At 34.7% G+C, this 12,957-nt stretch overlaps 1 protein-coding gene across 1 annotated transcript; it reads right to left on the bottom strand.

The window, feature by feature from the left end:
• Positions 1 to 1,279: 1,279 nt before the first annotated feature.
• WRKY32 (WRKY DNA-binding protein 32) lies at positions 1,280 to 10,481 on the bottom strand. The gene is made up of 5 exons (XM_047313092.2): positions 10,055 to 10,481; positions 9,912 to 9,964; positions 7,873 to 8,570; positions 7,601 to 7,759; positions 1,280 to 1,868 (listed from the first exon to the last, which is right to left on the bottom strand). The coding sequence occupies exons 1-5, from the start codon at positions 10,296 to 10,298 to the stop codon at positions 1,511 to 1,513; spliced, it is 1,512 nt and encodes a 503-aa protein (XP_047169048.2). The 5' UTR covers positions 10,299 to 10,481; the 3' UTR covers positions 1,280 to 1,510.
• Positions 10,482 to 12,957: the final 2,476 nt, after the last annotated feature.

Here is a 12,957-nt window from a genome sequence, read left to right as displayed (position 1 = left end):
TCAGAAAAATCATTTTTCTTCCCACGTAAAATTAGCGTCCGCTCTTCTGCTGACACCTGCATCCCACTATCTGATTTCAGATCCTCGTTTCTTGACACCTGGCGTCCGTGCATAGGGTTTCGGGTGCGTTTTAAATGAACTGACAGGAGGGGTTTTGGATGCATATTTACGATGTCTGACAGATTTTCACATTATTTTCTTAAAGTTTTTGTAAAAAAGTTTGTTGACAGAGACTCTATCATTTACAACTCAAATAATAATAATAATAATAATAATTATTATTATTATAATAATAATTGCTTAACAGTATTGTCTTACACTTAATTGATTTACCATTAACAATTTTATTACTGTGAATATTTGTTTAAAGTAATGTTTAAAATATAATTATAGTTATTCTAATGATACAACTAAATAATAGTCAATGTAAACAATTAAAAAAATTGTAATGGAGACTAATGAAATTCCATTTCAATAAAGTTGATTTTCGAAGTTTATTGAAATAGCAATAAACCAGAGAAAGATGAAGAAGAGAAGATGAACGGATTTCAAAAAATATTTTGTGGGTATCAAATTGTTTTACAATTATATACAAATTTAAGAAGATTAAATATAGAAAAGTATATTAACATTTTTAAAAAATATTTTTATTTATATATTAATTTATACATGTAAATTTAAGGAGTTGAGTACATACTTGTGAATTGTAATTACACACTCTTAATCATAATTTGAACACTGTAAACTAATTTTGACATGAGAATCAAGTTTGGCACAAACACAACTAAGTGAAAATTAAAATAGCTTTAAATTCTAAAATATAATTTAATCAATGGTTAATACAATTTTTAACTCACTATTATAGTGAACTTTTTAACCTATTCCAATATTTTAAGTGCTTTTAATTTAGCCCTACCTCCTTTAAAGACAAGTTAATGTAATTTTTCTATGAGATTGAAGTTTAAACACATTTGTAGTATCTATTACTTCCACCAGAAGTCAGCTTTTATTTATGTTACATGTAATAGTTGTAATATCGTTAAGATCAATACAACATAATAGATTAGATTGACCTGTTTTGAAGAAAAACGAGACCAAATTGATAAGATTAAAAGCTGTAAGACAAAATTGAAAATAATAGTGAGATTAGGAGGCATTTAAACCTTTAATCAACAGTTTCTCTTCAAACCAATCACAGTTATTATCTGGGATGAATTAAGCAATGGAGGGAAAAGAGGAAATGAAAATGGGAAAATGATTGTGTAAGCCTCGAGGAACATGAGAATAAAATGATGTCAATCAATTCTATATTTGATCCACTACTAGCAAACTGTTTCAGACAAGTTGAAGCGGTGTACAAGCAAAAATACACACCAACTGTTCCACTAGAAGCCTACGTGGGGAAGAAAAACATAAACAAGAAAGGATAAGCATGGGAAGCAATGAAATTACAGGAGACCCCGCCAATTAATTTAGTTACACCTGCATGCATGGCTTCTCAAACATGAATTCAGCAAGGCTTAATTTCAAAACCTATGCTCAGAAGCGTTCGAGCTGATTCCATTGCTTTCTCCCCCCCAAGCTCAAGGGCTTCCCCAGTTAGTTCTCCTTCTGTGTCCACCGACCATTGAGTAGAAACTTTCTTCTTCTGTGGGGAATCGGGTTTCTTCACCTGCAAACTGTTCATGGACGCGGGTGCTGCAGCTGCCACAAGAGGAGCACTTGGTGGCCCATGTCGTTTCTTGGGCACAGGCATGTCATGGTCATGTACTCCCTTGTATGTTATAATCACGGCATCTGAGTTATTTACGGCAGATTCAATGTGTTTTCTGACAGGGCATCCAGCAGAAGTGCATCTGTAGTAGTTCCTGAAATATTCAAGAGGTGATCAGAAGAAAAGGAATAGATTACAACTTCAATCGCCAAATTATAAAAAACAAAAAAGAGGAAGTCAGCATGCCATATAGAAGACGAATGGGGCAGCTGTTTGATTACTTTTTCAGAAAGTAAGTTCTAATTGTTAAGGATCAACAAACAGAAAAATCAGTTTAGCAAGCTGAAGCTATTTTGTTCAATTTTAAAAATGATTTGTACCGGTGGTATATCACTGTAAAAATGGTAAACTTGTGAAACTTAAAAATCATGTCTTCACATTCTCTTCTCCCAAATGTGTTTCTCTTCTCCGCAAGTATGCCTTCGGACCTGCTTTTCTTCCCATGGAGTAAGTTGTGAAGCTCTCAACGGTTTAGATTTCTTCATACCAATGGTGACTCAGCTGTACCCATCACTTCTGGGTTCCGGTGGCATGGCAATACCTCACCCTATAACAGCTCGCACCCCCATTTCATTTACAGCCCACCGTAGTCTCACTGAAAAACTACCACCGCCTAGCATCACAGTTCCAGTGGTGTAGACATGTTGGTGTGAAGACTTTTAGGAGATGAATGTTAGAAAGTTATTTGGAACATTTTTCATTAATTTTCGGTTTTCAAGAAATGCTATAGAAGTTCTGCATCCAAACAATATTTTTCAGACTATTATTTTTAAAAAATATTCTAAAAGGACCTAAACAAGTTTTGAAATTAAGGTAAAAAGATTTAAAAAAAAAAAGCAATTTCAAACAAGCCCTAATGGCTAGCATATTGCATTTTACAGAACTGCTACTTCACCACTTAGACATCTGTCCTTATCCATTTGCCCATAGGAGGCAGCACTTATAAAGAAAGAATGGAAACTTGTCCGTCCATGATAATGTGAATCTCGATTTTTAGACGAGTACGAAGATATTGATAATATTTGGGTTTTAGATATTGGGCTTGGAACCCATTTTGGAACAATAAACCCTGATATGACAGTACCACTACCCCACTACTCCTATGCTATGGAGTGGAGAATAACTGTTTTTGTCTCTATAAAAATCCACCACACTATCACTAAAGGGATAGACACAACGAATGTTTCTGGCCTAAGTCTATTTCAAATTTAGCAGAAACATTTTGGAGCCGAAGGAAACGCTTCCCAACGCCACCACCGTATCCAAAGTCCTTGCATTGTCAAAGGAAAGTGACCTCGAAGGAAACATTAGCTTCAATTCTCCTTCTCATCTTCACAGTCATTATTGAATCCTCTGAATGCGTAATCTACCTATCGAAGCTAGCTGCAGATGAGCAAATCCGAGTACTCCCTTAGTGCGGACAGGGATCCCATGTTAAGTGCATGGACGCCTGGCTTAAATCGCACTCCCCCTGCGCGACAAAGCATGGTCGGATTCCGACACCGTCATGCTCTAGCTCTTCGCTCGCACCAGGTGTCACAGTGGTGGCCATTATTAATGGTGTTATTTGTTTAACCAATTATCTCGTCGAGTACTTCAAATATTCACCAACAACCTCTTTGGCACACTCCCCGTGCCGCTGATATTGTTTCATTTCCCATCATCCTCCGTCGCTTTCAGCCTGACCTCTGCGGTGAAATCATCCACGTGCAGTGGTGTGTTGCGCAATCTTTCTTCGGACCCGCCTAAGGCGTCACTCGATCAAAACGCATAGGTGCATGGCGTCAGTGGCTTAATCCAACAACCATACGCAAAGAAGCACGGGATCGGTGGACTGTGATAATGGGATTCTTCGTCAGTATATTCGTTCTAGTTTACTCATTCACGTGCTTCGCGGAGACAAGGAGGAAGCATAGGAAAGCGGAAATCGGCAAAGTGCAGTGAAGGTGCCAGCAAGGGTGCCTAAAATTAAGGAAGTAACTGTAAGTGCGGAAGTGGAGCCCTGTAGCTATTCCACTCAAACACAACATGCGGATTTTGGAAGGTGAAACTTTGAATTATCATTATATTTTAAAAATAATAGGAGTATTACCATTAAGATTTCAAAGTTATTTTTCCCGAAGAAAACAAATTTCATTATTAATGTTTATTAAATATTATTTTGGCCCATTGTTAGTTAGCATGTATATAAACATATTTATATATAAACGCTTCTTATTTTTTGTTTTTTATTTTATTTTTACAAGGTCCTATGATTTAACATATGAAAGTTTTCACATAAAATTCATATATATGTGTGTGTGTGTGTATATATATATATATGCACACCCACGCTTTTTATTATTTTTATAAGTTGTGTGCTTCTATAATCTTTGCACTAAATGACCATTTGATGATGAAAAATAAAAAAAACATAATAAAGCCTATGTGCTTAGAGAAATTATATGATTGTCTTTTGCATCCAACTCAAAGACCGCGCAAATATGCCTATGTTATTAATAGCCTTAATGTGGGGTTGGCATGTGCGCCAGGAGTTAAATCGCCTTAGTGTGAGATTAACCTTTGTGTCAGAAATTAAATTGTCTTAGTGTGGGGTTGGCCTTGGTGCCAAGAATTAAATCACCTTAGTGTAAGGTTGACCTTGGTGTCAAGAATTAAATCACCTTAGTGTAATGTTGACCTTTGCGTCAAGAATTAAATCACCTTAGTATAAGGTTGATCTTTGCGTCAAGAATTAAATCGCCTTAGTGTAAGGTTGACCTTTGCCCAAGGAATTAAATCGCCTTAGTGTAAGGTTGACCTTTGCCCAAGGAATTAAATCGCCTTAGTGTAAGGTTGACCTTTGCCCAAGGAATTAAATTGCCTCAGTGTAAGGTTGACCTTTGTCCACAGAATTAAATCGCCTCAGTGTAAGGTTGACCTTTGTCCACAGAATTAAATCGCCTCAGTGTAGGGTTAACTTTGTCCAAGAATCAAATCGCCTTAGTGCAAGGTTGGTCTTTGTGCAAGGAACTAAATCTCCTTAGTGCGAGGTTGACCTTTGAGTCAGGAATTTAATCGCCTCAGTGCAAGGTTGACCTTTGTATCAGGAATTAAATCGCCTCAGTGCAGGGTTGACCTTTGTGTCAGGAATTAAATCGCCTCAGTGCGGGGTTGACCTTTGTGTCAGGAATTAAATCGCCTCAGTGCAAGGTTGACCTTTGTGTCAGGAATTAAATCACCTCAGTGCAAGGTTGACCTTTGTATCACGAATTAAATCACCTCAGTGCAGGGTTGACCTTTGTGTCAGGAATTAAATCGTCTCAGTGTAGGGTTGACCTTTGTGTCAGGAATTAAATCGCCTCAGTGCAGGATTGGCCTTTATGCTAGGAATTAAATCACCTTAGTATGGGGTTGGCCTTTGTGCCAGAAATTAAATCACCTTAGTGTGGGGTTGGCCTTTGTGCCAGAAATTAAATCACGTTAGTGTGGGGTTGGCCTTTATGTGGAGTTGGCCTTTGTGCTAGGAATTGAATCGCCTTGGTGTGGGGTTGACCTTTGTGCCATCAATTAAATCGCCTTAGTGCGGGATAGACCTCTGTGCCAGGAATTAAATCGTCTTAGTGCAGGCTTGGCCTTTGTGTCAAGATTTAAATTGCCTGAGTGCAGGGTTGACCTTTGTGCCAGGAGTTAAACCACCTTAGTGCAGGATTGGCCTTTGTGTTAGGATTTAAATTGCCTTAGTATAGGGTTGGCCTTTGTGCCAGGAGTTAAATCACCTTAGTACAAGGTTGGCCTTTGTGCCAGGAGTTAAATCACCTTAGTGCAGGATTGGCCTTCGTACTAAGTAAATCTTTGTTCTAGGTGACTTATAGGTCTAAACTTGTCCTCATCCATGATTCGAGTATATTTAGACTCTTCGCCTTGCAAACTTGAGCTTAGGGGGCTATGGTCCATCTGGGATAATAAATCTCGGTCTTTAGATGAGTATGATAAATTAGGCTTTTCACCTTGCAGGCTTGAGCCTGGGGAGCTATGGTCTGTCTGAGATAGTGTGAATCTCGTCTTTAGACGAATTCAAGATATTAATAATATTTGGGTTTTACATATTGGGCTTGGAGCCCATTTTGGAACAATAAACCCTAATAACAGTATAAATACCCCACTACTCCTAAGTTGTGGAGTGGAAAATAACTATTTTTGCCTCTATAAAAATCCACCACACTATCACTAAAGGGATAGACACATTGAATGTTTCTGGCCTAAGTCTATTTCAGATTTAGCAGGAACAGAACCAAAGGTCTACACCACTCCACCAACACATCTTTGACTCAAGACAAGAAATCACATCCTCCCTGTTTTGGAAGGAATGTACTGATAGTTATTTGTTGAGCAAATGATGTAACCACAAACTAAGGCTGCATAAACTCCAGTTTCGATTAAATTACTTTTGCAAACTGAGTTTGTGAAAACAGCTCTCTTTAATTCTATATCAAACTCAATTTCAAGGCAAAACTATGCTTAAACACACTTTAAAATCATCTTCAACTGAAAAACAAACAAGATGGTATTTTCCTGTTACTTTTTAAACGTACTTTTGTGTTTTCCAACAGAAAACCAGACATGCAAAACCAAAAACGAAAATTAGAGAATATTAGCATCCAAATGGTTTTGGACAATAAAGAGAACATGTATGCGCCACTTATGGACTCTAGTTGATTTTGAGAATAGAAAACAAGTGAAAAATACATCAACGTTCTATGTAAATTAAGATGCTACTTTCATTACTTGTTGCACCAAGGATAGAGGAATATGCATCTAAACACAATACAGAATATCTGAAACTCCAAACTAAGTTGGAAAATAGACCTTCCCATTATCTCACTAGAGCTGTTAAAAAAACTTCCAGAATTACTGATTGGGCTGTTCAGAGATAATCTTCATGAAGGGGAAATATATCAGTATTTGGCTCATACTTTGACTAACTATTTACAACTGATTGAAGGTTTGCATCGATGAGAGACAGGAAAATATACACAGACTCCAACTCTTTTATTGCACAAACTCACCCAATCATTAATGGTTTGGAAAAATCCACCGATCCCTTTTATTTTTGAAAAAATCACCTAAAAACTAATCTGTGGCTGCTAATAATGTAGTCAACACTCAAAAGATCAACAACGAAATAAAAATCAACTATTTTTTAATTTCTGACAATTGACTTTACTATGTTCTATGGAAGCAGGCCTAAAAACGCCTGTCTTTGTGCAAATGAACAACAGCATTCAATTTCAAAACAAAACATGTGCCAATTATCACAAATAGAGTTCCACTACTATATTTTCATCAGAAAATTCAAGTTATTTTTTATTTTGACTCTACAAAGTTTTCTTTAACTAAGTACAAATTTTGCAGTCAACAGCTTTTCACCTGAAGATAATAGAAAATACAGTTTTCTGGTTATTATGAAGCTCAGCAGTTAGAAAGAACTTCCACAGAAAAAGCGAAAATAAAAAATGTGTATGGAGAGAGAAGGGCAATACTATTAAATATTAACCTAAATGGCAAAAGAAGCACAAGCTAGAAATAATGTATTCGAATTGTACATCATTGACTTTTAACTTCATGCAAGCAAATAAACCCCACATACAATTTCTTTTCGGATTCTATAGTTTATCGGATTTCTTTTTTAAATTGACACCCTTTAAATCTAAATACAACTTATTTTTCACTAAAATTGTGTAAGGATACTGCTAACTTGTCAATGCCAAAAATAAAAAACATGCTAAGGACTGGACATATTAAAAGGAAAAGAAAACAGAAAGTAAACAATATTTAGACAGGCACCTGGGATGCAGATTTCCCTTCACCATTTTCTGCCCATACTTCCGCCATCGATAACCATCACCAGATATCCCCACATCCCCTGCTGCATGTATGACAAACTTGGGCTTCTTTCCAGGTTTTACAGGAGAATCCATGTCTGTTAGGTCACCTTTCTTCATTCTGGATATCAAATTAAAGAAAAGAGGTTAAATGCTATCCTGCCACAACTAGAAGAAAATGGGCTTATTGTCTTCTTTTTTTTCCGTAAAGTATGAATTCATATGCAGACTTACCTTTTTTTCGGCTCTGGCTCATTTATAGGTTCCTCTTTCAAAATAATTTTACCATTACTCATACTAGACGAGTTTGGCCGTTTCTTATCAGTGCTGCAGGGTGCTTCTTGTAGAGATTCTTTTGAGGAAATGGATGGATCAGGATCCTTCATAAGTCTGACAGGCTGGTCTGGAACACTTTTTTCTACAATTGGTTTGCTGGCAGACAGAATCTTATTTTCCCTAAGAGAATTAATCTTCCGTGGGGGATCATGACTGTGCTCACTTTTATAAACAATCTCTATCACATGACCTGAATGATCACAACATTCAATCTTCTTAGCACAACAGTCTGAATGGGTACACCTGTAATAGCTTCGAGAACCTGTAGGACTCTTTACTTGCTTCTGACCATACTTCCGCCAGTTATATCCATCAGATGCAGATGACCTTGCAACAGAAACAGCAGATAATGTTTTGCCACCAGAGGAACTTTTCTTATCTACTTCTGGCAAACGTGCATTATTGACCTTTGGAGAAGATAATTTTTGTTTTGGTACAGTTGGACTAAAAACAGATGTTGAAGAATGTATAACAGAAGTTGGTGGCAGTTCAGACAATGGAGTTGAACACACCGACAGCTGAAGTCGATTTGTCTGAGTTGGAAGTGGTTGTGCTTCTCCTTGAATAATTTCTTTTTCAGGAGGTGCATCTGTCTCCTGAGTATGAAATTATCTACTTTAGTTCCAAAGAAGTGAAATATATGGCCTTTCAGATGCTTAATTCAAACACTACAAATATTTCTTTACCTTAGGAATTGTTAATTCAAGAAAAGCAATCAAATTACTACTTGTTAATGTTTGTTCGGTGTACCATAAATTTCGATGTGGGTTGTGTTAATTTTTACAATCAGTTTAAGGAAATTAGTTGTGTGTTTCACTTTCATAATATAGTGCATAATCTGAACTGTCCTGTACACTGATACACAAACCAGAATAGAACTCTGAACCCATCATCAGTGCTCCAAGGTTGAATTGGGTTAGGAAGCCAAATTCCAAAATTAAAAGGGCTAAGTACCTCTCCAAAAAAATCCCTTAGTTAAGTGAAGTCCAAGAATGGTTTACAAATACCCCAGTCACACTAACACACAAGCCCTACAGAACATGGTGCATTGTTGACCATACCTGGTAGTCATGCTCAAATTCAACTTAATTGTGAAAAAGGGTCATAATAGACAAACTCATGGGTGCTTTAGTAGATGTCAAGGATCAATTCACCTAAATTCTTCAAGTTACACAAAAGCTCAAGAATGGTTTATATATCTACTGTATTTTTTTAGAAATAAATGCATCATTAAATATGAAAATGCAGGGTAAATCACAGGGATAAGAAAACTATTCTAAAAATCTTCACAGGCGTCATGCAGGTTGCAGCAGGCACCTTTGACAGGATTTTTTATTACTGCAGCTCGTTATCGGTTTCTTCATTTTTTTTTTGTCCATCAACAGTATACTTCATAAGGAAGGTATGAACTCTTTTTTATGTTGAAACTACAAAGCATTTGCTTGTACTTTTTAAACGGATATAAAGGGAAACCAGAAAGCGTGATAAGTATTCTCCCAGAATAAGTTTCATAATTTCTAATCCCAGGATGGAATGATTTATCCGTATTGTTCTCAGACTACTCACTCAAAACTAACCATCATCATCCTGAACACCTATGAAACAAAGATGAAAATGAAAGAAAGAAAACAGAGGAACACCCACAATTCATTCTACGTTTCTCAAGAAGTGAACATTTTAAAGCTACAGTAACACTTCCGAAAAACTGGATGCTTTAAAACAATATCCAAAGATCCAGTTAACCTATAAGTAGCAACTGGTAAGAATTGCAACTGAGCAAAACTCTTCAAAAAACGGGTTACACTTGCACTACATACAAAATCCCTAACCACAAGCACAACTACAAGAAAACCCTTCAAACAAACGATCGCACAAAACAACACTCAACCTCGTCCAAAATAATTAAATTAAATATCCTAAGATAAATGCTCTCTAACCTTACTTTCGGCTTTGCCACTGGAACTCGACGCAACAGAGCTCCCGTGCAAATCTGTCACATCAACAAACAAGTCACCCAAATATAAATATTCATTTCCATAGGTGTGCGGGAAAAAAGGACACCGCTTAAGGAAATCATTACCGTCACTGCGATGGTGATGCACAGCAAGGGTTTGCACCGAAGAGGTAACGGCACCGCCTAGGGTTTCTAAATTGGACTTCGTGCGACGCTCACCGAAACTTTGTAACTCGTCGCGCTGCGACTCGGCAGGGGAGGCCGATTCGGTTAGTCGTTGTGTCTGATTGGCGTCGTGCGGCTTTTTGTCGGAATCATTTGGTTCGGGGTTCGGGTCTGGGAGAGCTTGGGGGCTGCGGCGCTCAACCATGGCGCAGTAGCGAAGGATTGAGAGAGAGTGAAATTTGAAGCGGTTGTTGGTTTTATGGTGTTGAAAAGCGAAAAGTTTCGGGTTTCGAGAAACGCCACTGTTAGTGTGAGAGAGTGTTTGCGGGGGAGATGGTGTGTGGGTTCGTGTCTCTGACCTGCATTGACTCAGGTGCCTCTTTTCCTTTGCAAGAAACAAGAAATTCAAGAATACTTAATCAATGTTTCATTTATTAAAACTATTTTATTAACTCTACGGTTTAATATTTATGCCTGTTCTAAGTCACATTCTAACTTCCTTCAATTCAATGTCAATCCTATCAACTAATTTTTCACACATTAAAAATAATAATAATAACAAATATCCCACTTTTAAAACATTTTTATTATATTATTTTCATTCTTCCAATGAAGACGTTATTTGACTGAAACTTATAAATTTTTTGCTTTAAATATGAATTATAAAAAAATAATACTTGATTAAAAAATAAAAGTACCATCCTGTTTAAATTTCTTTTAAAAATTATATTACAGTTGTTTTAAGAAAAAAATATGTGTTTTGGTTCGTTTTCAACTACCAACAAATACACTTCAAATTATTATACAAAGCACGGATTTGCATAAAAGAAAATATTAGAAATTATATGTCAACAAGAAAAAGCAGTTTATATTTTTTGAATGATAAAGTTTAATATGTTAAGAAAAAACATATTTTTGAAAAAAATATTTATAAAGAAAAACTAATTAAATAAATAAATTCTCATCTAAGATTATTATTCGTTTGTGTTGATACATCATAGAAATAAAAAAAAATCGTATACTAATAGTTATTATTTAATTTTAAAAAAATTGAAATTTTGTGAGGGACGTCGAGGGTGGTAAACATTGTATTAAAATTGATGCTATTAAGACTTTTATAGTTTTCAAATATTGAATTGGTTAATTAAAATATTTGGAGAATAAAATATATTAAACTAAACATTAAAAATAAAACAAACATGTGTGTAAGTTACTATGTGACAAACAATGATGTACATGAAAATCACAATAATAGACTTTAACATAGGTCTAAGTATTCAACCTATAAAGACTTAAATGTCACAGAAAATTCAATGACCTACATCTTACCTTTCATAACTTTTACAAAATTGAAACAGAAATTAAAAGATTATCTTTTATTTATAAAAATTAGTAAATTTATTTTAACAACAACTTTACACTATTAGTAAGTATATTATTTATTTAAATGATTTTATATGCGTTATAATTTAATATTTTCATTCAATTGCATAATCTCGTGTACTTTATAGTGACTATTTAAAAAATAACTAATTTTTCAACCACTTTATTGTTAAAGATACTTAACAAACTATCAATCTATTAATACTATAAAATAGCTATATAACATTTAACTTAATATAATTTTGACTTTTAATACTAAGTTTTTATTTATTAACTTCTGCAATTACTATTATAATGATGGTCAATAAAAACTTTCATAATATAAATTAAAAATCTGCCGGTCAACATTTTTTTATTGAAATGCTAAATACATTAATAGTTCATTTAATATTTTTACGAAATATTCGAGAAACATCATACTTTATATTATTACATGTCTGCTTCATATTTGCACTCTCCCCCATAAGCAATAAAATGTCAATTTCCAAAAATTAATAATTATTAATAAAAAAAAGAATATAAAATTTTAGGTCATTTTGTATGGGTTTTATTTTTTTTACTATTAATATAATGAGAAAACAAGAACGTCCTAATTCATTTTGTTTATTTTCTGCTCTGAGAGAAAGTAACATAGGCAGTCTGTTCCTCCGTTACTAACAGTGTTTGTTGAATTAGGGTTCTGTTGACGCCGTCAATTCTGTAATGCAATGTTCCCGATTCTTTGACCAGCTTTTGCTTTTGCTTTTTGGAGCATTAATCGCTCTTGAATCCTACGTGGACATTTCTCTGCCTTTCTTTATCGTCAAAGGTTTAATCATTGATTTGATTATGTGATTAAGATTAGTAAAATGTTAAGCCATTATTTCATGTGACAAGTGAGATGAATATCAGCAACATAAATTCAAACAAAATTAAATTTAAAAAAAAATAATTAGGGGCCAACATATCAACTTTTAACATTTGAAGTGATTAAAAAAAATAATATATATATATTATGAAATTTGTGCAATACATTATGAGTTATTGTCTCACAATCACAGAAAAAATAACATGACGTTCTATTCAAATAAGAGTTGACACTATTTGGGTCAAACAGTTTCACATATTAGACTATAGTGTTGTTAATAATCAATTAATTGAATGAAATTATTTAAATAAATTAAAATTATAATGACAAAGGCACTTATAGTATAGTAGAATGAAAGTTAGATTTGACATAAAAAGAGGTTTTGGGAGGAATATAATATATTGTATGATAGATTAGAAATGGTACGAACAAGTCAATAAAGTTTGCCAAAAGTTGATGACGAATCTGACCTAAATAAATATTAATATTGTGTTTTATGAGATGTAATTGCATTTTTGTTATTTGATTTTACATAATAGGGGAAGCATAATGTTAAAGAATTAAATAAAAGGAGAAGGGGCATCAACTAGGAACCAGTGATAATAAGGTTTTGCAACTTTCATGGAGGGTTTTT

The sequence above is a fragment of the Vigna umbellata genome, chromosome 1, assembly GCF_029865625.1.
Source record: "Vigna umbellata cultivar VRB3 chromosome 1, Vumbellata_1.0, whole genome shotgun sequence".
NCBI lineage: Eukaryota > Viridiplantae > Streptophyta > Magnoliopsida > Fabales > Fabaceae > Vigna > Vigna umbellata.
This window is presented reverse-complemented; position numbering and strand designations above follow the sequence as displayed.

Coding starts and splice junctions, on each gene's coding strand:
- WRKY32 (XM_047313092.2), bottom strand. CDS start 10,298: ATGGTTGAGCGCCGCAGCCCCCAAGCTCTCCCAGACCCGAACCCCGAA. Junction 9,965..10,054: donor GCATCACCATCGCAGTGACG/GTAATGATTTCC, acceptor TTGATGTGACAG/ATTTGCACGGGAGCTCTGTT. Junction 1,869..7,600: donor AAGGGAAATCTGCATCCCAG/GTGCCTGTCTAA, acceptor TGAATATTTCAG/GAACTACTACAGATGCACTT.